Below are 27,073 nucleotides of genomic sequence, written 5' to 3' on the forward strand. Positions count from 1 at the left end.
CTCGTGTGACCCTAATGACACGCATGATGTCAGAGTGTTACAACAAGCCACCTTCAACTAGCAGAACTGATGAAATCTAAAGAAATGATAAACTTTAAGCAGGTTCTGTTGAAAACGGATGAAAATCACCACAGATCTTTCTTTATTCATTGAACTGACTTTGGAGTAGCCAAGCGCTAGGTTAAATTTACTGAATATGAAAATTGGCAGAATCAGTCAATTTATCAGGAAACATATAGTTTAGTTCCTCCCTACAAAAAACATGGGGCATGCGCCCTCTACAACATCATACCCAACATATTGTTGGGAAAAACAATAAGTGATTATACCCCAGTCCATAAATATTACTAAAGGTCTGAGGCACTGATAAGTGATAACTTTGCTCTCACAACACAACCTCAAATGAATTCTCCCAAGTATTAAAAGTCCTCTGATTATTATAATGTTGTTTTAGTGTTGTGGTCCGTAAAAAAGCTGCATGTTAAAAAGCTGAGTTACTAGGCATCTACAATTACTACTTAAAACCCAAAATCAGATCTCATGAAATCTGGACATCTGATGTGTGACGGCAACAGAATCAGTTCATATGGAGGGAACCAGAGTTCTCTCACACACACAGTGACGATGTCGATGGTGTCATTCTCCAACTGTGAACTCCAAAATGGACTAAATTGTCCAAGTCCATTTAACCCAGTAAAACTAATCTCTGCGGCAGAATAAAAACAGTGGGAACAGTAGGAAACCTATGATGGGTTGCGCTCAGTCATACTACATTCATTGAGGCTTTGCTTTTATTTGGCGTAGGCATCCTCATGATCTTTTCTGGGGCTGGCTGCAAAAAGACATCTTTGCCTATAATGTGGCTGGACTTCTTGGTCTTGTGCAGTGCTTTGGATAAAGTCCAGAGAATTTCAGTATTCCAGTGCATGTGTGAAAGAGGCTTATGTCTCAAAGAAATAATCTATGTCTGTACCAAATTTCATTGCAATTAAGCAGGCAGTTTTACATCAGAACACGTGGTAAAAGGGTGAATTTAAACCATTTGTTGGATCTAGCTCAAAGCTTTGTGCAACCAGTCCCAGGTGCTGCCCCATCATTTAAACAATCTAACACCACTTGTCTTGGCTTTTATATTTGTTGAGAAAATGCACGCTTGTTCGCCATCTCCACCTCTACTTTCTATGTTAATTAACGTGGTAATCTGCCGGAGCCGTTATTGTTTATATGATAGGGAGTTGGGCTGTAGCTTTTTTCCAGAGAAGCTTTCAGTGAAGTTACTCCTGTTTAACATCTCCCTTTAGCTTCCTCTTGATTCGAGAGTACGGGCTCAATGTATCGTCCATGATGAAGTCGTACAGGACCTTGACCCACGATGTGTACTGAGGCAGGTCATCATAATACTCTGGGGCTATTTTCTTGACCTGGAAACCAACAGAAAGCACAACATTTACAAATGCTGCATTTATGTGAGAGTTCAGATTTTAAAGAGCCTTTAAATTAACTACAAAATCTAACATTTGAGACTTATTCGTAATTGTATATGTCTTGCTTTTGATCAGACAAGCTGAACTGTATTAAAAGCTGCCAATAGGGGTCCAATTAGTGCTAATGGTGAAAGACAAAAAAACTAGGTAGAAGGTTGCTCCCCAGTATTGAAAGGGGACTAGTGGCAAAAGAACCAATTGCTCCAGTTTGAACTTTCACAGTCAAACAAGACCAAACAAAACAATCCCATCAACAAAAAACAGATCCATTTGGCTTAATATGTGCCCTTACTCCAATTATTAGAACCAAATGACAGTTCTTTCCAAGGAAATTACTGAATATGTGTAGTTGGTAAGAAATCACTCTATACATATATTCAAAATTAATGCCAAAGACCAGATCTGTCACTGCCACTGAACAAGTTATCATTTGGCTGAAAAATCCTAACAAACCTCTCAAAGAGAGAGAGCACAAAAGGTGCATCTGGTTAGATGTGGTCACATCAGCTACCAGTTTTGTTGTAAAAACTAGAACACACTGGTGAGCTCAGAAACATCAAAAGTTCAAATAAATAAACTGTGGAAGATCAATTCTTTCCCTGCTGAAGAAACCCCCTCGACAACAGTCACTCAGATCAAGAACACTAAGCAGGAGGTAGGTGGATACTTCTCCATGGTAAACACAATGGGTTTATGACAAAAATATACTGTGTTAGTCCTGTCTTTGACCTGTGTTGAGCAATCTATGGTCTATGAACCATTTTCTAGCTTTTTCCAGATATGCCTCACACACTGATGACTGCGAATCCTGTTAGCAATTTATGTTGTTTTAAAGTGTTATCTTTACTACTGAAACTTTTAATTGATTTATATTTGTTATTTATGTAATCAAGCGCCTTATTGAGCATTTAATAACTTACTCTACTTAGTCTAAACAATCGAGCAAAATGATACATATATCTTACAATGTAGTCAACCATGTAATATCCAAACTGTGCTACTGCAAACTGCCTGCCGAGAATGACCTGTCTCCAAATGATTAATTAATCCTTTCCAACCTCATGAAATGCAGTGAACAGTGTATTAACTGTACTAACCAAAGGCAGCCTGCGTCCTGGGATGCTGGGGAAGTCATGGTGTTCATTGTGGTAGCCCACATTAAAGGTGAGCAGGTTGAGGGAGCCGTAGTAGGAGTAGGTCTCATGGCCCTTCAGGAACATGTAGTGCTCAGCTATGAAGTGCCCAGAGATGGGGTGTAGCCCCATTCCCAGCATAGAGCCAGCCAACATGTACACCACAGGCTTGCTGCCCCATAACCAGTAGAGGAGGACATTGAATGCGAGCTGGCAGGCTGTGTTGATCACCTCTAGTTGAGTGATGGGTTTAGGGTTGATACAGAGAGGCCGGATAGCATAGAATAGTGGCTGCAGAATAATCCAGATAAATTTGCGGAAGCGTGTGCAGAAGAACCAGCCTTCAAATTCAGTGGGGATATCTACATCTATGCCATCTCCACCCAGGTAGCGGTGGTGGTCCAGATGATAGCGTTTGAAGGACGCAGAGTAGGGCAGGCCAATGGGCAGGTTGGCAAACATGGCAAAATAGCGATTCCACATGGCTTTGTTGTTTCCAAAGGCTGTGTTGTGGGAGATCTCATGAATAGCAAGGGTCATTGAGTGGTTGATACAGCTGCCAAAGGCATATGTCCAAAATAAAACCCATTTCCATTCCAAGTCTTTGACCAAATAGAAAGCTAAAAACTGTATCCCCAACATCATGCACACAATCCATTTCAGCCTATGGTCAGGACCCATCAACGACTTGATTTCTGGATATTTGGCTGTAGATGAAAAACAAGAGCCTCAGTTAAATTCAGTAAAGACACACATGTTGAAATAAAGAGCAGTGCTGTATTCACTGTCAAACAGAAACCAAACTGCTTTTGATGATTGCTTTCAGATACACAACTTAATAACCTTCAACCTTTTCAATCTGTTCTTATAAATGTTGTCTTGTTTAATTGAAATGAGTAATAACACGTGTAATAACATGTATTAAGCCTTAAAATACCCAGACATGTTGGTGTATATGAAATCTGTGTAAACGTTTAAAAGTGACTCTTTTTCATTCATATCAAACTTCTGGCAGGCTGCTGATGCTGTAGAATTTTACTATAAATGGAGCTGTAATATCTGTGACAATGCAGGAAATGCTCTGTATCAAATGTATGACATTTTAATCATTTGTGTTAGTCTCTGTGCACTTATCACACACAGACTTGGCCCTTTCAAACCAGAAGAAACCATGCAAGCTTTTGACATTCACCCAAACTGTTCACAGCACTATTCTATCTCTCCATCCTGGCTTTTAAGTTATTTAGTTTTATGTGTCTTGTGTCATGTGTCATGCGTTACTATACTATAACTTTACTATAAATTATTTACCAACCAAGTCTTTCATTTAATCCACTTATTGACAGTTGGCAAACTTAGCAGCAGTTCTATAGCTCTCAATGTCACACGCTGCAGCACAGCAGGTAGAGTTTACCTTGTTGCTTCTGGGAGGTGTTCATTTCATAGACTGAGTGACGTATTGGAACAGGACCCAAGGACCATGTGGTAACTGTTTAATCAGTCAGTTACTATTTCCAAGGTCAACAAGGAACCTACAATCCAGATAGCTGTTTGACACACACACACTTTTTTTATTTCTAAAATATATTTTAGAATATATCCAACGTTAGCCACTATATACATTTATTAACATTAAGATGTAAATGTTTGAGATCAAACCAGGACTAACTTGCTTGACTGTGGACAAAAATTTTTCTAAGTTACAGGAGAAATCAAATGAAGCTTTCACTTATGTTGAGTCCTCTCAAGCAGTGCTAACTGTGGCTGATTATGCAAATAGTGGAGCTCTGATAAGAAAATTGAAGTGTTTAACAACTCACTGAACACGACCACATTATTGACCTTTACACTGGTTAATCTCTTAAAAGTCATGCTGAATGAGTTGAGAGGAAGGAGGCTCGATTCCTAACTCCTCAAATGAAACACAACCAGCAGAAATTGAAGCTACTGGGAAATGTGCATCTCTTTTAGGCTACCAATAAATACACAGCTAACTAAAATAAATATGTAGACAAGAATACAATTTTCATCATTTTGGCTATGATACTGCCAAAATATACGTTTGTGTTTGAAATGAAACAATCAGGACACAGCTTTAACTGGTTGCTCAGCTGTTCCATGGCCAGGTGTAAACTATTTCCCCATTTGGTAATTTACAAGTTAAGAGGTAAAATGTCTAGAATACATCAAGAGGCCTGGAAGACCACAGAATATACCTGGAAATTTTGCCCAGGAAAAAATAAACAAACAACCCATCTTTACAAGCCTCTGGGATGTCAACTTATCTGGGTAAAAGTCATCAATTAAAATAGGACAGCATTAGAGTATATACATATAGTTTACCACAACAAATCATTAGTAAGTGTCAAAAACTGGAAGACCTGAAAGTTAAATGTGTTAAAGGCCTGAACTGTTCTTTAGACAAATCTCAGCTTAAGTCTCAGCTCATCGCTTAAAAACTCGGGGTTTACAGCACAAAGACAAGTCTCAGCACATCCTGTGTCATCATTACAGTGCCGCCCCCAGAATGCCCACCCCCTCTTGAATTGGCCCTCAGTTGTAGAGGCATGAGACTCTTCACAGCATGCCCTATACAACCAATAATGAGAATCACGGGTACGGAAAGAAAGTATTTTGTTCACATTGTTGAGAATATGTTGTCCCAACATATCCCAACATTAACAAATAGTGCTGGTAAACCTTTATACTTAAATTGATGTTCTATACCAATATAACATTTTCAATAAAGTCTTTTATTATAAATTAACCAAATAAGCAAGTTAACAAATATATTCCTTTAATAAATGAAAACACATTAGCACTAACAATCTGACCAAGTCTCTGTTGCCAACTTTCAATATGCGCACAATTCAAAACACACCACACCCAGGAATAAATTAACCATTTCCTGCTTTTAGGATGCAACCTGCAATCACATTCCCAGCAGCCTGATGCTTCCTGTTACTGCCGCCTTTTATATGTATTCACATCAATAATACAGCCCAGGAGACAGCGCTGCATCTGTGTGTATCTTTATCCACAGCAATAATTAACTAATTTACTTTAGTAACAGTTTAATGACATGAGACTGGCCATTTTTGGAGACACTGGAGTGAAATATTGCTGGTAGATGTGTCAAATCAGTTGTTAAATCTTAAAACCAGGTTTAAAGTAGCCATGTCCTATGAGCTTAATTAGACTTACTCACATATCTGTAGTATGGTCTATGACAAGCTTTTATCTAAACAGACCAGATGCACATTTCAATAAGTGAATAATTCTTCAGGTCTTCAGAATAATAATGCTGAAGACATGTTAAGTTTTCTTAGAGAAATCCTCAATCAAAGCTTCCCTAAAATTCAGAAAGGATTTTTTTTACTTCTAAACTCAGACAAAACTGAAGTCATAGTATTTGGGTCCACAAATCTCAAAAATATGTTGTCCAACCATATCGTTACTCTAGATGGCATAAGTCAGGCCTCAAGGGGGAGTTGTTGGGTTCTCGCTATATACATTTGTAGCCTTGACTTTATTCTGTAAAGTGCCTTGAGATGACTTTGTTGAATACAGTCTGACTAAAAGTATTTTTAACTTAAAACGGATGATACTTTTGTATCTCTTTTGTCTTTTTTCATAATTTATTTAAGAATAGAAAAATAAACTAATTACTTGTATTATGCCATATTATCAATATACAGTAGGCTCAGATTTTTCCTCAATGGCCTGAAATGATAAAAGTGATGAACACATTAATCAATCAACATTTTATTCCAATATATGAAATGAGTTCTTTGTCTTAAAAGGACTTTTACTTCTCTGGTGATGTCATCAATGACATAACATGACTGTCTTTTTAGTGTCTGCTTTTGAAGTTTGCCTAACCAGTTGTTAAGGAAACGATGTTTGTTTACAGTTACTGGAGCTAACGGACTGATGTGGACTACAAGGTAGTAGTGGAGAGCAACAAGGTATTAGTGGAAAGTTGAGTGTGTAGCTGTGGAGGTACATCGTTTACCTGGTTCTGTGGAATTACTTTATGTGCTCAATTGTAGAATGTTATTTTGAGGAACGTTTTCTGAGGAATTACTTTATCTGGTAAATGTTCACTATCTGTCATACAGCCATTTCTGGAGTATATAATTTTTGGACCACCCCAACCAAACAAGTTAGCTATACCTCTACAACTACAGTGATTCCTACCTCTAGTAGAATGAATGGATTGACTTTGTCAATGACTGAATGAAACAAGTAATGAGTTGGATAAATTATCTGAAAGCCATGAGGACAGACTCCTGCCACTAAATCCCCTTTTCTTTCAGTTTATTACTGTACCCAAATTAAGCCTAGAACATGTGCATGATGCCTTGGGATTCCTAAATAAATATGAAAAAAGACAATGGAGATACAAAGCATCCTCTGTCATCTAAAACCAAAAGTCCTGGTGCCAGGGGATTGGTGCAGACCACCTAAAGACCGCAAAGGACACAGAGCCTCTTCTGTTTGCTAAAAAAGCATGAGATAGGGGCCTGGCCAATTACATCAGGGATGTGAAACATTGGATTTGTCCCAGACATTCTTATGGAGGTTGCTGTGCTGCTATTATTTAAAGCAATATCAACTTTATGCCTAAAACTAATCAATTATTACGTATGATGACCTTTTGGTTCACTAGACATCTCAAACCAGATGCCCATCCTTACTTCTAGGTAATCGGACTTTAACATTTGAGTATGAATTGCGGATTAGTGTGGTAACTTTATGCTGGCTGCATAGAACAGCCCTTACTCTGCAAACGCCATACTGACACATGAGTTAACTGTTTTAGAATTTGTCAGCCTCTTCTTCCTGTTGTTATGCGGTGTAGTCTCTGAAAAAGTCACTTCAACTTCATGATGACGTGAGCAAAGTGGTGGTAACTTAGCGGTGCTTGGTGAGCATGTCCGGGCTTTTCATTAACGCAAAGGTTTCATGAAGAGAATCGAGTACGTGATCACACCAACCCATTTAAAACATCCTGATTTAACACGACAGAAAATTAAATGCTGCAACAGGATATATGGTATTTGAATTCACTAAACCAACAGCTGCACTGGCATGTCACCATCACTGTCTTATGTTAGTCATGGGTTTTAAAATGAAATTCAACATAACCATCGGTGGTTTGGTGACTAATATTAGTGTTACTACGTGCACAAGTTGTTACTGTGTTTCTTCACTAACATTTATAGGGATAATAAAGGACTTTGTGAGGCCCACCGGCATTCTGGTCAACGCAAGCAGCGGTGGTGCCGCAGCTCGTCATTTCAGGGAGTGGCTGGACATTGCTAACGGTAAATTTGCATTAAGCTGCATTTAGCTTGTGCGTTGTATTCTTATAACAAGCATGTCTGGTGATGATAGTGATTGAAAAATAGTGTGAGACAGATATTTACCAACGTTAGCTAAAGCAAACCGAACTGATTTCACTTGGAGAGGAAATACAGGGGCGGATATGAAACCGTTAGCTTCCATTAGCAAACCGAGGGAGCTAAATGCTATTAGCAAATGTTCTGACGTCGAAAAAGTAACGAAGTTAGGACGCGCTTATTTGAGTCCTATCAAAGCTCGGAGATAGAAATATCTTGCTAAACGAAAAAGCTAGCTCACTCACACAGAATCTCTTTCCTTCTGTCGGCATGCGGCTGGTCCGTATACACCCATTCGAAGTCCTCACGGGCGACCTGGTTTCCCATCTTTTTGATTACTGATTTCAGCAACTCACTAGGACAAATAACAACTAGGACAAACGACCTAAAAAGTCCTACGATCGATGTGCAAAAGTTACTTCTGCTGTCGTCCTCCACTCTTCAGTCTACGTGCCTGCCTGCTTGTTGTCCTGCCCGAACATCAGTCGGGTCTGCCCACTAGTCTGCAGCTCCTCCTTCCAGCAGGCCTCTCTCTGGGGCCAATTCAACGATATTACATAATCAGATCAACCTTCTTTCAATATTGGACTGTTTATTATTACAGTTCTAATTTTACCTCCTTCGAGAATAACAGCTTCACTGAAGCTGCTTTCTATGCTTTGAAGCTATCTAATTGTTCAAAATGATTACTTGTGTCATGCATGTTCACTGTTCTGTGTTTCCTTCTTGTCAGGTTTTTCTTAAATGGCCTGTGATGATGAAAGTGATTATACATTAATTAACACATTAATGCATCAATGTTATATTCCAATGATATGAAATGAGTTCTGCCCAAAAAAGGACTTTTACTTTTGGTACTTCAAGTTATTTTTGAGCCTATAGGTCAGTACTTTTGTATTTCTGCAAAGTGCTATTGTTAGTTTTAATAAAGTACATGATCTGACTACTACTAGGAGAACGAAATTCTTATCCTGGATGACAAAGTTTATAAATGTGTCAGCTACCTGTACAATCTGCAAGCACACCTCATGTTTATAACCAGTTGCTTGTTTGTCACCAATGCCTCCGCCTAAAATTGTAAAGTGAAAATGAAAGCTTGCAACTGCCATGATCATGCCTCAGTTCTTTTATTGAGTAGACTAACTTCACTCTATACAATTATACTCTACTGTATTGAGTATCTATATATTACTATATTGAGGGATAATAGAAAAACCATCAAAAGACATAAATTCTTAAGTGTCTTAATTGTATCTGAGTAAAAGGAATATTTTTGTACATTTGTTGGATAACATCTACAGGTCACATTTAATGACTATAGTATGAACCTGTGGTCGCTGTGTCTTGAGGGGTTGGGTGATTGGGAGGTGTGTTTGTGGGTGTTTAACATTTGCCTAACAGTTGTTAAGGAAACAATGTTCCTTTACAGTTTTTGGAGCTAACAGACTGACATGGACTACAAGGTAGTAGTGGAGAACAACAAGGTATTAGTGGATAGTTGAGTGTGTAGCTGTGGAGGTACATGGTTTCTTACCTGGTTTTGTGGAATCAATTTAAGAAGTGTTTTCTGTGGAATTACTTTATCTGTTCCATTGTAAAATGTGGAACTCAATAAATGTTCAGTGTTTGTCATACCATGAACCCCAAAGGCAGAGCGGTCGTCCACCAATCCCAGTTTGTTCGATCCTCGGCTCCTCCGGTCACATGTTAAAGTGTCCTTGAGCAAGACACTGAACCCCAAATTAGTTGCTCCCATTGAGTGTTGGCCAGCTCCATAGCAGCTCCCCTATTTATGGTTGAATAAGAAGCAGTTTAAAGCACTTTATAAGTGCAGACCATTTTCCATTTACACAGGTCTGTGTGCCTCTGGCTCTACAACTAGAGTGATTCATGCACTAGGGTGACAACCTGTAACATCTCAGCTGTGCTGCTTATTATCTCATCAAATAAGGCCCAGAGGGATCTAATCAAGCCTGACTGTGACAAATGGGACATGGTAATAAAGACCTTTACTGTCAGAGGAATTCACTGGGTCCATTCACAAGCTACCCTTGTTTCAGCTTCAGCACTACAACCTGACAGGTTATTCTAATGAAATTAATTTTTATACTGGACAAAGTAAAAGAAATGTACTGAAACTATATATAATGAAAGATTAGATGAAAAAGATAAAATTCATTGTAAAATGTTTAGGCAAAATTAATGATAAAGCATCTCTGCCTGGTAATTACATTTATCCAAACCTTATTTATAACAGGAAAATAAAACTAAAATATTTGAGGTGAAAGTCTGTGTGAAGTTTGGTGTGTGACTTCTACCTGGAATGCAGACAATGTGAACTTAGGGAGCAGATGGGATGGAATACCTTCTCAAAACGTTAATACCACCTTACTGTGGCCTGTCTATGTGGAGTTTGCATGGTCTCCCTGTGCTTGCGTGTTTGCTCCTACAGTCCAAAGACATGCATGTTAGGTTAACTGGTGACTCTGAATTGCCTATAGGTGTGAATGTGAGTGAATGGTTGTAGATCTGCATATATCTCTCTTTGGACCCTGATATAAACCAGTTTTGCTCTGCCTCTCTAGTTAAGATTTATGCTGATTTATAATCATGGGTTAACCACCAATCCGCACATATAGAGGTTAAAATCTGCAGACTGCTAAGAGTGACCATGCTGACACATGTAAGACTACCAGTGGGACTGTTGTGTCTGATCAGTGCAAATAGAAAAACCTTGTTCAAAAAATTAATACAGCATATGCAGTTAGTGTCCAATAAAGTCACATTCATGCAGGTTTAAACATTTACAATAACTGTATACTGTGGCTCCAGAGGAGCTTTTAGCAAGTCTGACAAATTAATCTTGGGTTATGTCACAATGTACATAACTGTCTGTGTCTGTGTTATTTGCAATGAAATACCTTGAGCAACATCTTCCAGTCAAAATTTACAACAAACCAGACGTGCTTACAATCACGTAACTCGAATGCATTGCTGTAGTGGGATTCACTGTTTTGAAGTTTAAGTCACATGAGGAAAAGAGTAATTGGTGGTAAATTCAAATTCATTACAATAGTTAAGGAGCTGAGTTTATAATCTGGAGCTCACTGCAAGTACAAAGATATCAGTACTTCAGAATTTGATGCCGTTAATGACATGAATGTACAAGTCTAGTTTAGATTTTAAAAGGTGTACAATATGGCAAAGATAATAATACACAGAAAATACAGACCAAGTGCCATGTGTTACCTCTGTGTGGAATGAAGCTGGTAAAGGTGAAGTGGATCTTTTTATGTACCAAGTGCTGCATCGCAATAATTTTGCATCAGCAATTATGAGTTGATTAGGTTTAGTTTTACGTCTTTAAGCTAACTAGCAAATAAAGCTCACACATAAATAGTGTAAAACCTAATATTAGTTAATATAATAACAACTAATGACAATAATTGTCCACTTTTCTGAGGATGCAGAAAACTTGCTTTAAATAGTTTGTAAACACACAGAGATATGAGGATAAGTTAAGTTGAATTTTAATAGTTTGATTTGTACATTTGTAACAGTAATGTGTGCAACAAAACCGTACAGTTAGCCCCAGGTTGGCCAACTCAAAGAGTTTTCTTCGTATACATACATGAAATAATTCACAATCTACACTTTAACGTACATGAAGATTACAGTACAATTTTCTAAACTGAGACGCAGTCTCAAATTAAGCCACTAGATTACATCTTCTTGTGTTTTGCTGCCCAGTGTTATAATACACACTAGTATTCACCAATATGTGAACAGCATTTCCAAAGTTTCTCTGACAAATATTCATGCCATGAGTGGTTCAGGTCACCCAAACAACAGAAAAGCTTGAAACCAAAATAGGTGAAGCCACAATATGGGCTCATAACTAACCTAGCCTCACAAGGCAAGAGACAGGTTGGTATAGGAGAGAGGAAGAGTGCAGCCACACAGGGGAGCTGAGATGATACTTTTTAAAAAACACAGGAAATGTATTTCATGTCTTCATATGTTTGTACTCAATTACTCCGCTGAGTACATATGTAGGACATCTCAGGCATCCCCCTACCATTATGACAAACCAGTCAGAAGTTCTGGCAAATCTGCAACAGGCTGATTTTAAACTTCAAAGTTGGGGCTTCAACATGACATACCCCCCTACACAAAAAAAAAAAAAAAAAACCATGACACCACCCAGGGATCGAAATTTGATTTCTCAAGTCAGCTATCCATGCAGTTAGGCTAAATACTAAACATGGACAAGGAAAACTGAAAATTTCTGCATGGCACTAGAGAGGAAGTAATAAATGTCATTTACACATAGACCATATTGTTATACATTACATCATTCATACTTTCTCTTTAAACCATACAAGTGTTTCTCTGTTTCCACTTATTTACTACAGCAGGTACGTGTTGGACATAAAAAGATAAAAATAAAAAAATAAAAAAACCCAGAACTTCTATAAACAGACCAAACTCAGTCCTACTGAAGGATATGATATGCAGGTGAAAGTTTAGGGAAAAGGCTTGAAAGATTGCTTTGTGATATTGGAATAAAATATTGATGAAAAATATAAACACAGGTTCACATAGAGTGTGACTTTGTACTCATGGCATGCTAAATCTTTCTGTGAATTTTCCGATCCCCTTGCTTTTCATTGTTAAGTTGGACTCAGTCATGATTCTGAAAAGTATTGCCACGTTAGGTCAGGTCTGCTGCCACGGTAGGTTATTAGAGGAGTCCTGTTTTACTTTGCCCCATCTCCTTAAAAATCTGAGTTATTTACTCAGATGGTTTCCAGGCTGATCATACAACTCACAAGATGGCACCCCCATCCCCCCAAGAGTTAACTAATCATGACATAATTTCACATTCTCTATTGTAGGGTACACTCTGTGTACTTAGTAAAGTGTTTAGTTGTAAATTATTGGTAGTGAATGTGATGAAACATGCAAAGAGAATGGTATGATCCTCAAAGCACATATGCCAAACATTCTTTCCACTGGGTAACAGTTGCTGTTTTCTCCTACACAGCTTAGCACATAGAGTGACTAAAAGTGTAAAAGAGAAACTAGTTGGAAACCTTTTAAAGAAAAGGTTATTTTCTCCCCATCAGCAGAGCTTTGACTTCCATCCTCACTGCTGCATCTCTAAAGATCACAGAACAATATCCGTCAGTGACAACTGAGGCACAATGGAAATGAAAATCCCTATACAAGCAACACCTATGTCCGTGTTATACCCTCTGCCAGATAGAGTGCAAGAGTCAAAAGGTGACACTAAGTTACGATACCTAAAACTTTTTTTTCCTTTTTTCCTTCCACGTCCTTATTTTTATTATGTGATTCAAAGCCTGAGCATCAATTTTTGTAGTTACTGGCAAGGAATATAATATTTAGTAGATTTTTATTGCACTTAGCCAACGTTAAAAAGAAGCAAGTGTGAATAAAATTAATGTTAATGCATTTAGACTTTATTCAAAGTTGTTATTATAACATGCTAATTCAACTAGATTATTAAAACCTGTAAATTAAGGCCTGCTTTGGCTTTGTATTCGACTGATTTCTCTCCAGTGTATGCTTTCTAAATAAAACATCTTGCAACTAGACTGAAATTCAATCTGAACTTGCCTCTTAGGAAAGCATCTAAATTACAAAGCTCATTAAAAATGTGTTTTGATGTAACCTTCAACCAACAGTCTTAGCTACAAAAGCTACCTGCCTACACTCTGATTTAGCCAAGTGCCTAAGAAGTCTGGTGATATTCAAGATGTATTGTTTTTGCCAAATCCTATGCGAGTACCCAAACTAACAAACACTAATCCTTCAAATAACTACTGTTTGTATATCTATGTTATTAATTAACAAGTATTAAACACACTTTTTCACTGAAGTGTTGAATTACACTGCTTCATGGGAGACAGTATGGGCAGTAAAGACACATTGTTGGTTATGTCATTTGTTTATGTAAAAACAAAGAATAACTCCAGACTTTAACAATAAGTGATAATCAAATGTTGACCATGCAATTTGAGTGCAAACCTGATGATTTTATGAGCTCAGTGATTTGATGTGGACCGCTGGAAGTCAATTAACACTATTGTCACATCCAACACCACGGGGGGAAAGTGTTAGCATCATGGTGGGCAGAGAACACCAGTTAACCATTCAGGGATACTTCTGACTCATCTCACAGACAATACAGGTGATGAGCGTTGGTAGGGTCGGGGGTGACTCGGGAATTTGGGGTTAAGGTGTGATCAGTCACACCTCAAAGCCAAATACAAATCTTTAAATAACACACGGAGTCTCTTATTTCTTGCTGCGCAGCCGTTTGGACTGTCGTGGGAGGTCTGAGCTCTTTCTGGTGCGTTTGAGAGACAACCCTCCCTCACCCTCTGGCTCCCCCTGTAGAGAGGCTGCAGCCACGCTGCCCCCTGCCAACACAGTACCAGACGTGCTGGCAACAGTGGAAGATACAGCAGTGCTGCTGTTGGATGTGGAAGGGACAGCTGTGCTGGGCCGGGTTCCTCCCATGACAGCGGCACTACTCTCCATCAGTTCACGGAGCTTGTGCTCCAGCTCAGCAAGACGGGCGTTCTGCTCACCGATCACCTGGGTCTGTTCCAGCAGCTTCTGCTCCTGGTCCTGCAACTGCTTCTGCTGCTCCAGCTGCTTGACTCGAATTTCCTGCATCTCCCTCCGGAGTACGGTCATCGATGCCCCATTGACCTTAACCTGCTGCTGCACTTTGGTCATCTCAGAGCGTGACGGTGTGTTCTTTGCTAGCAGGGACATGGTGGTCAGGGAGGTAGAAGGACCTGCCACTAAGAGAACAGGACAAAGAGTCAGAACTCTAAGATTTTACTGCTAGAATAAATAAACACGTACATTTAGGAGTAAAAATGCAGCAGTATAAGATATTATGTTTTGGCCTTTATACAACCTGAGTGACAAGTGCCCCACAGCAATAAAAGGACCTGAACAGTCACTGAAGGTCACAGAGAACCCAACACAAACATAATAATTTGATGTGTGAAGCTGTGCGATGAACACACTGTTATCTATATCTTGAGGTACTTGCAACGTGGAATGAACGGAAAGGCGGAGGAGAAGGAGACGGAGAAGGAGATGAAGATGTCGAAAAAGCAGAAGAAGAAAGAAGAAATGGAAAAGATAATGGAGCAGCTAGAGTAGTGGCTAGCAAACAATGTTATAAAACAAACTCTTTTCTCTCTGCTTAACAGTTAAATATAGTGATTTGTTTACCAGGTACATCTTCAGTAAATTCAATTTCGTTAAACATGACATAACCCCTAGTGGGCACATCTACTATACTAAAGCATCTTTCACATATAAACTCTACAATGTATAGACAGGGTGCAGTTTTTTTTTACAGTACATCCAAGTCATGCATCTAGGAGAGGGAAAAAAAAAAAGAAAAAAAAAAAGGGTTGAACAATTGCGGCAGAGCAGCATGCTCCATGCACGGGCTCACGCACATAATCCGAACTTTGTACTGGTGAGTTGCAGGATAAGGTCGAGATAATCTTTGGAGCGTCTCTCTGACATTAGTGTTCTCACATACAAGACCTCCAGACAAAGTGAAGAGAATTTCGGGAATTTCATTTTTGAAAGAGGCTTAAGAGACAAATTCCCATCTTTCCTTAAATTATTTCACAGTAAATCTATATTAGAAAATTTCAATGCTAAACACTGAAAATATGTAACACGATTTACAACAAAAAAGCAGAAAAGCAAAGTCTCAAATTGGAGAAGAAAACAGAACATTTATCATTTCTGGTTGATTAATGACCAAATTAAAGTTTTATTTGAATAATAAATTAAATGCTGGAATCAGATTAGAATCCTAAAGTAGAATACCACACTGATAAAGGCTTTCTGTTCCTGTTTCGGCCCTTGAGCCTGTTTTATTACAATACATTTACATCATCATTTGGCTGACAAATTTATCCAATGCCAAACAGCACTGCTACAAGTGATGTACAAAACAGTCAAATAGCTCAGAGAAGAGGACAGGAAGAAGACACTAAATGCAAAAAGGGTCAAGAGATGAGAAACTAGAGCTAGTCAGGACAATCTAGAGGAAGAAAACAAAAGAAATTGAGGTGTATTGTATGAATGCGTTGTCTACCAGAGGAAAGTTAACAAACGCATGTTTCATGTTTCAGATCACAACCTTTCAAACATGCACCGCCATCCTCTCTTCAAAGAGGTATGATTGCCTCTGCCTTTTTCTACTATGACCTTTCACTCAATAGCTCTTCAATTTTAGCAACAGTTACGCACCAGATAAACAATACAAAGGAGGAATTATTCGAGGGGGGTCAAAGGTTAGGGTGGAAGTCTCAACACAAAAACAAACTATTTTCTCATATCAAATCAGTCTCTCAAATAAGGACTAAAACCAACAATAAATTGTGTCTACTTACCATCATCTATCAGAATGCACTACTTGGTTTTGGGGTTCTACATCACTGCTATAGGCCAAGTTTACCCAGGTTGTTCCAAAACTATTAAAACCCATGAAAAAGTCACACTTCAAACTATCTCTTCTTATGTACCAGACACTGTATATTTGCTGAGGAACTGTATTTTAAGTAATGTACATCAGACAAAACTGGCAGAGAAGTTAAAGTTGACTCTATTACATCAGAGACTGTAAAGAGTGATGGTTGTTCTCAGCCTTTTTACATTTTGTGAGCCAACGGTTGGCCCAACATTTTTCATAACAAATATATAACCCATTCCAGCAGTACGGCTCACAGAATTAATTTTATAGTTTCTGTACAATGTTGGAGCTCATTGGCAATGAGGAATTAATTAAATCATGGATTCAGAGACATCAAACTGACTAGATGTAATTTATTGGTGGTTTTAGTCTTTTTGTAATAGCACAAATACATAAAAGCAAAAACCTCATTATTTAAAAGACTGGGAAGTGGGAATTTAACATAGGGAAAAATACTTCTACAACCAGCTAATTCTTTAAACTGAAATTCAGAAGGGCTGGTCTGAGTATTTTAGAAACTGCTGATCTACCGTGGTTTTGGTGCTCAAAACAGGGTTTACAGAAAATGGTTTAAAGAGAAAAGAGAATATCTAGTTAGCATCATTCTCTGGGTGGAAATACCTTGTTGATGTGAGAGGTTGACAAGAATGGCCAGACCAATTCAAGCTGACAGAACGTCAAGAGTAACTCAATTAACCACTCATCACAACTGAGATATGCAGAAATGCAGGAGAGCATCTCTGAAAGCACAACACATTGTAACTTTAAGCACCAGGGCTACAGCAGCAGAAGACCACACTGGGTGCCACTCCTGTCAGCTAAAAACAGGAAACTGGGGCTACAGTTTGTAAGGGCTCAATAAAGTTGGTCAACAGAATATTGGAAAAATGTCGACTGGTCTGATGAGTCTAGATTTGTGCTGCAGCATTTGAATAGTAGCATCAGCATTTGGTGTAAACAGCATAAAAGCATGGTTCCAGTCTGCCTTGTATCAGTGTCTCAGGCTGGTACTTGTTTGGCTGGTTTGAGCATTGTTTAAATGGCACAGTCTACCTAAGTATTGTTGCTGACATCCCTTTATAACCACAGTGTACCCATCTTGTGATGGCTACTTTCAGCAAGCTTATGCATCATATCACAAACCCAAAATCATCTCAAACTGGCTTCCCAACATGATAATGAGGTCACTGTAATGAAATGGGCTCCACAATCAAGATCCTAATCTAACAGAGCACCACTGGGATGTAAAAGAATGAGAGAGTCACATGCACCAAATGTGTGCCATAATGTCAATATAGCCAAAAATCTCAAAGAAATGTTTCCATCCCCTTGTTGAATCTATGGCACGAAGAATTACGGCAGTTTTAAAGGCAAAAGGGGGTCGACCCTCTTACTAGCAAGGAGCACCTAACTAAGTGCCCAGTGGCTCTAAATGCCTGTTAGTGTTTGACTGTTTGAAGTGCTAACTACAAGGATCTTCCAACCAATTGTGTTAGGGAATGTCATTTTCCAGAAAACGTGTCTATTACCTGGTGCTGAGCCAATGAGGCGGCCGGAGAGGTCAGCTCCTGGCAGCTTTTTCTTCAGGATGGGAACAATTTTCTCATCAAAATACTCCATGGCCATGGACGAGATATCCCTCAGCTCTTGCAGAACCTCATGAGCTCGCTGTGGGGCCCGAGTGGAGTTCACATACCGCAGAACACGGTAAATCTCATCGATTACCTGGCAACACACAGGATCACAACATCGCAAATACGTCAGGAAAAAGATATGACACAAAGTACAAACTGCTTTTTAAAGGAAAGGTGCACATTTTAAAAAGGTGTCTTAAAACAACAGTCAGGTGCCCATAATAACAATAAAAAAGGTTTAAAATGCTGTAACCATTCCTTGTGTTTATATAAACTTGAGAGATTACCTACAAGAGATCTATAAATGGTCTGGATAAATGCAGAGGGTTGTGTCAGGAAGGGCATCCGACATAAAACACATGCCAAATTAAAAAAGCTAATCATGACTTTCACACCGAAAATTACTCAGTTGGGGCCCGGGTTAACAACGACCGCCACCAGTGCTGTTGACCTACAGGGTACCGGTGGAAATTGGACTACTGTTGGTCGAAGACGAAGAGGAGGAAGGTGTGTTCGTAGGCAGAGAGAGAAGAGGAAAGCTAAGAATGTAGAACTGACAGTAGGGATTTTGAATGTTGGGACTATGACAGAGAAGGCTAGAGAGTTGATTGACATAATCCAGAGAAGGAAGGTGGATATACTGATTGTCCAGGAGACCAGGTGGAAAGGTAGCAAGGTTAGAAGCTTAGCAGCAGGGTTCAAGATGTTCTACCATGGGTCAGATAGGAAGAAATATGGAGTAGGAGTTATCCTGAAAGAGGAGTGAGTGAGGAATGCTCTAGAGGTGAAAAAAAGTATCAGACAGGTTGATGAGTCTGAAGCTGGAAACTGAAGGCATGATGTTAGTGGTTATGCCCCACAGATAGGATGTGAGTTAGAAGAGAAGGAGAAATTTCTGGAGTGAGTTAGATGAAGTAATTCAGAGCATCCCCAGAGGTGATGAGAATGTGATGGGCAGATTAGGTCTTCAGGAGAGAAAAGCAAAAGGACAGATGGTGGCAGACTTTGCAAAGATGATGGAAATGGCTTTAGTGAACACTTTCTTCTTTAGGGTAACATAAGAGCAGAGTTAGAAGCACTCAGGTGGACTACATCTTTTGTAGATGCTGTAATCTGAAAGAGATCAGTGACTGTAAAGTATTGGTAGGGGAAAGTGTAGCCAGACAACACAGGATGGGCGTGTTTAAAATGACTCTGGTGGTTACAAAGATGACGAGGACAAAGAGAGTTAGAGTTTCTTACTAGTATGTTTAACAAGATCTGGAGAGTGAGAGGATTCCCAAGGAATGGAGGAGAAGTGTACTGGTGCCCATTTTTAAGGACAAGGGAGATGTGCAGAGCTGTGGCAGCTACAGAGGAACAAAACTAATGAGCCATACAATGAAGTTGTGGGAAAGAGTAGTGGAAGCTCGGCTAAGGGCAGAGCATTTGTAAGCAGCAGTTTCATGCCTACAAAGAGTACAACAGATGCAATATTTGCTTTGAGAATGCTAATGGAGAGGTACAGAGAGGGTCATAGTGAGTTGCATTGTGTCTTTGTAGATTTAGAGAAAGCGTATGACAGGGTGCAGAGAGAGGAGCTGTGGTATTTTATGAGGAAGTCTGGAGCGGCAGATAAGTATGTTAGAGTGGTGCAGGACATGTATGAGAGCTGTAAGACAGTGGTGAGGTGAGCTGTAGATGTGACAGAGGAGTTCAAGGTGGAGGTGGGTTTAGATCAAGGATCGGCTCTGGGCCCCTTCTTGTTTGCTCTGGTGATGGACAGACTGACAGATGAGTTTAGACAGGAATCTCCCTGGACTATGATGTTTGCAGATGACATTGTGATTTGTAGTGAGAGCAGGGAGAAGGTGGAGGAAAATCTAGAGATGGAGGTCTGCTCTGGAAATGAAGCTTAACCGCAGCAGGACAGAATACATCTGTGTGAATGAAAGGGACCCAGGTGGAACTGTGAGGTTACAGGGAGCAGAGGTGAAGAAGGTGTAGGACATTAAGTACTTTGGGTCTACGATTCAGAGCCACGGAGAGTGTGGAAAAGAGGTGAAGAGGCAAGTGCAAGAGGGTTGGAAGGGGTGGAGCGTGTGAAGTGTGTTGTGTGATAAAAGATTATCAGCGAGAATTAAAAGAGAAAGGTGTTCAAGACAGTGGTGAGACCAGTGATGTTGTTTGGCTTAGAGACAGTGGCACTGAAGAAAAGACAGGAGGCAGAGCTGGAGGTAGCAGAGCTTAAGATGTTGAGGTTCTCTTTGGGAGTGACGAGGATGGATAGGATCAGGAATGAGGACATCAGAGGGACAGCTCATGTTAGATGTTTTGGAGATAAAGTCAGAGAGTCCAGACTGAGGTGGTTTGGACATGTTCAGAGGAGAGACTGTGATTATATTGGTAGAAGGATGCTGAGGTTGGAGCTGCCAGGCAGGAGGTCTAGAGGAAGACCAAAGAAGAGATTTATGGATGAAAGATTGATGTCCTCTCTTTATTGAGAGAGGACATGAAGTTAGTTGGTGTGAGAGAAGAGAATGCAGAGGATAGGGTTAGACAGAGGCACATGATTCGCTGTGGCGACCACTGAAAGGGAACAGCCGAAAGGAAAAGAAGAAGAAGGTGGATATGTTTTATATTTGCAGTGTTTTTAGTTCAAAATGCCCTCATTTATTACTCTTTCCACTGCAACTCAACAGGGAAATTAAAAGATTGATTTTTAAACTCAGACTGCCTTTACCTTTAGAAACACATTTGATTGAACAATTGTAGCATGAATAGGAGGAATGATTCCAGCAAGGAAGACCTCTTACAGTGCACATTGGGATGACTTTGTTGTGAATGGCACTATATAAATAAAGTTGAATCTAATTGAACTAACTGTTGAAAAAAACTTGAAAAAAAATGTGAACCTCTAGTAATCCCAGTGGGCCCTCTGCTGGCCATATTACATAATGACAGCCAATAACCTTTAATAAGAAAAGGTAGAGTTTTAAGGGCATTGACTGCTTAAGTTCCACTAAGAATATTTTAAGTTCAGCTAGGAGAATAAGTGCTTCTGGGAAACCTGGCTCGATGTTTAGGTGCAAAAGTAAGAAAACGTAAGTTTTCTTGACATTTGCTAGGCAACTACGTCCCCGTGTGATACCAGTATTGCCTCCGATACTGCCCCTGTGTACTTGCACCGGAAGGTTTCTCTGATATTGAACCTGATACCATATTAACCTCATGATTGTTGAGCAGGTAGACAGAGGTGAAACAGTCTGTAGTTTGGACCTGTTTTAAGTCACAACCAAGCTCATAAGGATTATTTTAAACATGTTTCATATTTGCGACTGACATATATGAGTACCAAGGCAGTAATTATGCTTTGCCTGAAGTTTGCTTTGTTATTTTACCTTCATATTACTGTAGACTCCTCACCTAGGATCTCACCCCAAATCTGTGATTTGTTCAGCTTTTCCCCCCCAAACTTTTGTTCTATTCAACAAAACTTGCTCCATTTTAAAGAGACTAGAAATCTCTAACAGTTGGTGGAAGAAGTGTAAACGTTCCAGTCTTAGAAATTCATACTTTGTCTTCAGGTATGTCCTCACTGCTATTTGGACCAGCAGTAGCGCCTGTAGCTCAGGGGGGCGGCAGTAGCTCAGTTGGTAAAGGCAGTCGTCCACGGACCACAGGGTCAGTGGTTAAATCCCCAGCTGGCTATATGTTGAAGTGTCTTTGAACCCCTAACAGCCCATTCCCCTCCCCAGATGTGCAGTGCCAATCCCGGTAGAAATTGGGGAGGGTTGCATCATGAAGGGCATCCCGTGTAAAAATCAACATGCGGACAATGATCCGCTGTGGCGACCCTGAACTCACGGGATAAACCGAAAGGACAGGACAAAAAAAAAAAAAAAAGTCTACTCAGTGTCTCCCATTAGCTTAATAGTGCAGTAGATTGCTGAGGATTTTACTGTGCAACAGTTTAGGATACACTGTATTGGCAAATAAGCAGATTTAAGTACTTGCACCATCTGGGAAAAAGTGGTACGGGGACATCTAGTACTGTACTGTATCTAGTGGTAACTCAACTGACAAAAATCTCAATGAATGTGTTATGCAGTTTCCTATGGTGGTACATTTAGGACAAACCATATGTGTAATGTATTAATACCCATTTTATATTTCAATAAACAAATGGCTAGAACACAAAACCAGCACCTAACAGGCTCCACCCTCTTCTTCCAAAATACACTTCCTTGTTGTGACCATCTACTGATCAAAGAATAATAAATGAAAAATACACTGACATTCATGATTCACAATGGGCTTGAAAGAGATTCATATACTTTTCCCATCATAACTTTCAAAACGAGTATCAACAAGAGATTTGTTAGTTAAATCTGATCATATTAGACAGGATGCAGATAGAATTATTATCGGCCTCTACAAATCACAAAAACTACATTACATCATGTAAAACTAGTAAATGTTTCTGTACTGTAAAGAACCATTTAATTGCTACATTTACACTAGTCATGAGCTAACCTTTCCAGGGATGAAGCAGCAGAGGTTAGAGTCAACGTATTTCATGAAGGTCATGTTGAGCAGAGACAGGCGCGTCTCCACAGCAGCCAGAATGTCAGCATGACGGGCCAGTGAATGGTTCCTTCTCTCGGACTCTCTCCTGAGACAATTCACAAAACACACAAACTTTTAATAAAAGAGATGTTGCCTATTGTTGTCCTATCATCACAACTTCACTGATAATTTGAATTTTTAAGGAATTAATTTTTTAAACTTTTAATCTACTCTCATTACACAGTACACCAAAGTCCAAATCCTGAAATTCTTCTGATCACTTAAACCACTTGCGGGGGTGGTCTGAAGTAACAAAATCTGGACACAAGTGATCTGCTTGACATCATAGATACATATTTATATGAAGAGGTACTAGCAGAGATGCATTCTGCACTTTGCAGACTGAATCCTTCATGAAATCTATTAATGATAATTTTAATAAATACATATATATTTGGGTACATAAAGTTTATATTAGAAATCAATATAGTCTACATTTACTTATATCTTCCACTGAACCCCTGCAATATCCCCTAAGACCCCAGAACTGACAAACTCCAATGCGCCATGTCTTCAAAATGTCACTATCAGAAACACAAATGTGATACCACAGCAACAATATTACTCCACAGCAAGTGGCTAAATCTTAACAGCAGAGCTTGTAATGTTGTCATACTGACCTGGGCAGCTGGGCTTTGACTTGCCTCTGGCACAGACTATGGTAACGCTCCACCTTAAGGAAGCCCTGATTAAGAACACGCTGGCAGATCATGTCCATGCGTTTACACACCTGGAGGTGATAGACAGAAGAAATTGAACAATTCTGTTATTCGAGTATTCACATAAGCAAAAACTGTTGCAGGAGCTGGAGTTGGCTGCTGAAGTTCAGCCAAATGCCACTTCAGTAGGATGACTATGCTTAAATAGGGTTCCTATCCCAGTCATTTAGGCAGAGGAAAGTGCCTCACCCAGTACTGTGGCTAGTTGTGGGGATGGGTGCAGTTTTAACTCTGGAATATAATTTATGGCTTGGAATGAATTACATAAGTTCTGTTGCGCTTCAGCCACCAAAACAACCTAATGAAAAACAACCATTTCCTTAACCTCATGTTAAGAAAGGTTAAGGTGCATTTAGTTAAATAGCAATGTGGCAGTGTTTTCAATTGTATTAAGTAATATTAACGTCAAGTCAAGTTTTTCATTTGTCATTCTTGCACTGTTCTTTCAGTCTTTTTTTTTTTTTTTTTTTTAAAGATATCAGATAACACAACCATTAATAGTGCAAAAATAAAAAAGGCTTCATATACAAATAGGTAACTATCTCAAGCTGGGAAAAAACAAAACAAGAGCACCATTAAGGCAATGAGACATGATAAAAAACCCTGACAAAAAATAAAAGACACTCATACTGCACAGAGACACGGTGTGAGAGCATGTGGTAGTTAGTGGCAAAACTGAAGTTGAGTAAGGTGGGGGTCAAAAATCAAGTCTAATTTAGCTGGTTAGAAGTATTGGGGATATTTTACTGTAGCCTAAATATTCTTATTTATAGCAACAAGTCTGAAGAAGCAGTTGATTAATCTTGTCTAGTTTATGCTGATGCTGTCTGGTCTGAGGTGTCTCAGGGTGTAGCCCAAGTTCCTTCACCTGAACAGCGAGTATCTTGGTTAGTTTAGGTCCCCTGAGGGTAGCCCAAGCCTTGCAGTGATTCAGTGGTTAGTAAACTAGTAATTTGCTATTCTCTTTGATTTGGTTTCAGCCCAATAATGGCCTCCTTCATTCCTCCGCTCTCTTTGATGCTCATGTCGAGAGTTCCAGTGAAACACTCCCAAATGCACATGTAACACTCAAAACCACATCCAGGACTTATATCTGCTTAGCAATAATCCCTCAGCTTGTCAGCCTATTGTTCCATCATTTATGAGCCACCAAGAATGGGTGTGTGTATGAAAATAGCTTTAATTACTCAATGGTTAATGTCAGACTTTTGTCAAGCTCCTTCGCTTTGTTTAAATTTTGAATGTTTCTTTCAAATTCAATGTGGTTTTGTGTAAAAACCTGACTGTAATTCTTCTGTAACTTGTCATGGCTGTTGCTAAAGCTGATTGGAGGCTTTGACTGTATCAATTTTGTTATCACACCGTTACAGTTTAAACATGTAAGGGTCTGGCTGTAAAAGTCAGAGTCCCAGCTAATGCTACAGCCATAGGCCAGCTCATTTACAGTCATAGCCACAGAATGGCTACAAACACAGCACTGGGTGTGCCCAGCCAGGCTGAGGTCAAAACCAGTGGCTACATTGAAGCTCAACTATTCTGTCTTCTTCTCAAGGATGACTCAAGCAATTTCAACAAACAGAAGAGATTAAATTAAACTCCAAAACACCAGGGACAAACACAAAAAAGCCGTAAACAACATGGTGGAGTGTATCTGTAGTGCCCAGAACGTGTTTGTTCCTAATCCATCCATGCAAAACAAGCATTAAATGAAAGGGACAGACTGATAATGCTGCATAACTTAGCAAAAATACAGAAATAAGGTACCGCGTCAACCACATGTGATGTTATAAAATATGTTATTAAACCTGGTCCAAACCTCTAAACTGCATGTTGCTGAATGAAGTGAAGGAACTGGAAAAGCTGCAATGTACAAACGGCACTGAGTGATTTCCCAGCTAAACTCGCCAAAACACATATCCCAAAGGGACAGGCAGTGTCTGTAGTGCAAGGATATGTACAGAGAAGTAGCTAAACACACCCTCATCTAAGACACCTCGGTTCATCCTGTCTCCGTTTTACTGTGTCGTGTATTTCAGGCTACGCTCAGCTGTGCTGTGCTGTGCTGTGCTGTGCTGTGCTGTGCTGTGCTGCTAACCTAATTAGCACAACGAGCACTGCGGGTCATGGCTGCTGCACACACATTCAACGCAAGCTTTCAGTTAAACACCATCCCGTATTATCTGTACCAACGTTTTCCGAAATCAGTATCCTGAGAAAAGCAGTGCATGTGGCTACCATTAGGCTTGTTCCTCATCTAGCTGCCTTGTTTTTGTTCCCCTTACCGAGCGCAGCAGGCTGATTTCATCGTAAGACAGAAAATTGAGAATAGTCTCAATTGCCACAATTGGCAGCCCTAACAGCGGGTTGTTCTGGTGCTGGTCCGGTGGAGGGCTGGACTGTCTCGGTGACACCGCGTCTGAGTCCAAGGACCCAACACATCCATCAACTCTTTCTACGACGGCCGCCATCTTGCTTTGCTAAGAAAGAGGCGGAAGTGACGTTAAAAAGAGAAGCTCGCGTGCCATTTTCCCCAAGTGGCAGGAGCGTGTTTACAGGAGCAGTTAGGGAAGAAAAACGAGTACGTTCAGAGAGATACATGACTTTAAAGGTGAACAAAGAGCAAGGGAAAACTGATCAGGTGTCAACAAATTTTCAATCAGTGTTTGCTCTATCTATTTACTATACAGAAAATCTTTTGTTGATCTCTGAACAAGAGCTGTGGCAAATTGTAAAAGAAAGTCCATAGTTTGGAGGCCACCAAAATAATTAGTATAGGAAGGAGGTGGTGATGATGAAAATATATGCTGACATCAGGACAGATACAGTACATACAATGATGTTGAAAACATCTGTTAAAGTTTTCTCTCTCTTAATGACCCAGTGAAGTATCTTTATGACACAGTAAAGTATCTTGATGACAGTCTGGACACATCGGTGTAATAATGGTACCACATCTTATGTCACCCTTTATAAAGAATTATATGTAAGAATGTATGTAAGAATCCTGTAAGAATTTATGGTTAATAAATCATGTACAATAGCTTACAGATCATGAATATTCATGAATGCATCATAGAAAATGGGCCCCCACCCTTTCTTTTTCAGTGTTAAGGATCTGTTTGTTGTATTTGTTTTTGGAAGATTTTTTGTTGTTTTGTGTGTTTCTTTGTAATTTAATATCTACTTTTGGATGCTATGTTTATGCTTTTTGTCATTTTTCATCTCTTTGTGGTCATTGTGTGTGTGTTTTACTTGAGCTCTTTCAAACAAGAACTTTGAACAGTGAATTCAGAGGTTTGGACCATGGGCCTCCAGACCTCTCTGGCCATTGATCCCTGTGGCTGTGGGCATGTTCAGTAATCCATTCATGGTTATATTTACAACTGCAGGGAGCTACAATGTACATGGACCAGAATTAACTTAACATCTTATTAACACTCACAACTGCATATTAAATAACCCAGATTTACAATTCCAGTGTATTTGCAGATAACTTAAAAATGTCTACTGATGGTTACTTAAAAAGAAAGCCAGTCTTTATCCTG

General features: G+C 39.5%; 2 protein-coding genes across 2 annotated transcripts; both read right to left on the minus strand.

Annotated features, from left to right (window-relative positions):
• Window positions 1–119: 119 nt before the first annotated feature.
• degs1 (delta(4)-desaturase, sphingolipid 1) lies at window positions 120–8,520 on the minus strand. Its single transcript, XM_067527669.1, has 3 exons — window positions 8,268–8,520; window positions 2,582–3,324; window positions 120–1,421 (listed from the first exon to the last, which is right to left on the minus strand). Exons 1-3 carry the CDS (start codon window positions 8,347–8,349, stop codon window positions 1,275–1,277), a joined length of 972 nt encoding a protein of 323 aa, XP_067383770.1. The 5' UTR covers window positions 8,350–8,520; the 3' UTR covers window positions 120–1,274.
• A 3,015-nt stretch (window positions 8,521–11,535) lies between these two features.
• Window positions 11,536–26,021, minus strand: fbxo28 (F-box protein 28). The gene is made up of 5 exons (XM_067527681.1): window positions 25,811–26,021; window positions 23,430–23,539; window positions 22,717–22,855; window positions 18,097–18,292; window positions 11,536–14,861 (listed from the first exon to the last, which is right to left on the minus strand). The coding sequence occupies exons 1-5, from the start codon at window positions 25,994–25,996 to the stop codon at window positions 14,347–14,349; spliced, it is 1,146 nt and encodes a 381-aa protein (XP_067383782.1). The 5' UTR covers window positions 25,997–26,021; the 3' UTR covers window positions 11,536–14,346.
• Window positions 26,022–27,073: the final 1,052 nt, after the last annotated feature.

This window comes from Channa argus, chromosome 1 (genome assembly GCF_033026475.1).
Source record: "Channa argus isolate prfri chromosome 1, Channa argus male v1.0, whole genome shotgun sequence".
NCBI lineage: Eukaryota > Metazoa > Chordata > Actinopteri > Anabantiformes > Channidae > Channa > Channa argus.

Bases quoted from the DNA above. Each gene is read 5' to 3' on its own strand.
- degs1 (XM_067527669.1), bottom strand. From the start codon at position 8,349: ATGGGAAACCAGGTCGCCCGTGAGGACTTCGAATGGGTGTATACGGAC. The intron at 3,325-8,267 runs GTGAGTGAGCTA...TTTCATCTACAG, and splicing joins CAGAAGGAAAGAGATTCTGT to CCAAATATCCAGAAATCAAG. The intron at 1,422-2,581 runs GTTAGTACAGTT...GTTGGTTTCCAG, and splicing joins CAGGACGCAGGCTGCCTTTG to GTCAAGAAAATAGCCCCAGA.
- fbxo28 (XM_067527681.1), bottom strand. From the start codon at position 25,996: ATGGCGGCCGTCGTAGAAAGAGTTGATGGATGTGTTGGGTCCTTGGAC. The intron at 18,293-22,716 runs GTTAGCTCATGA...GTGTGTTGCCAG, and splicing joins GCTGCTTCATCCCTGGAAAG to GTAATCGATGAGATTTACCG. The intron at 14,862-18,096 runs GTAATAGACACG...CTGTTCTCTTAG, and splicing joins CCTCATTGGCTCAGCACCAG to TGGCAGGTCCTTCTACCTCC.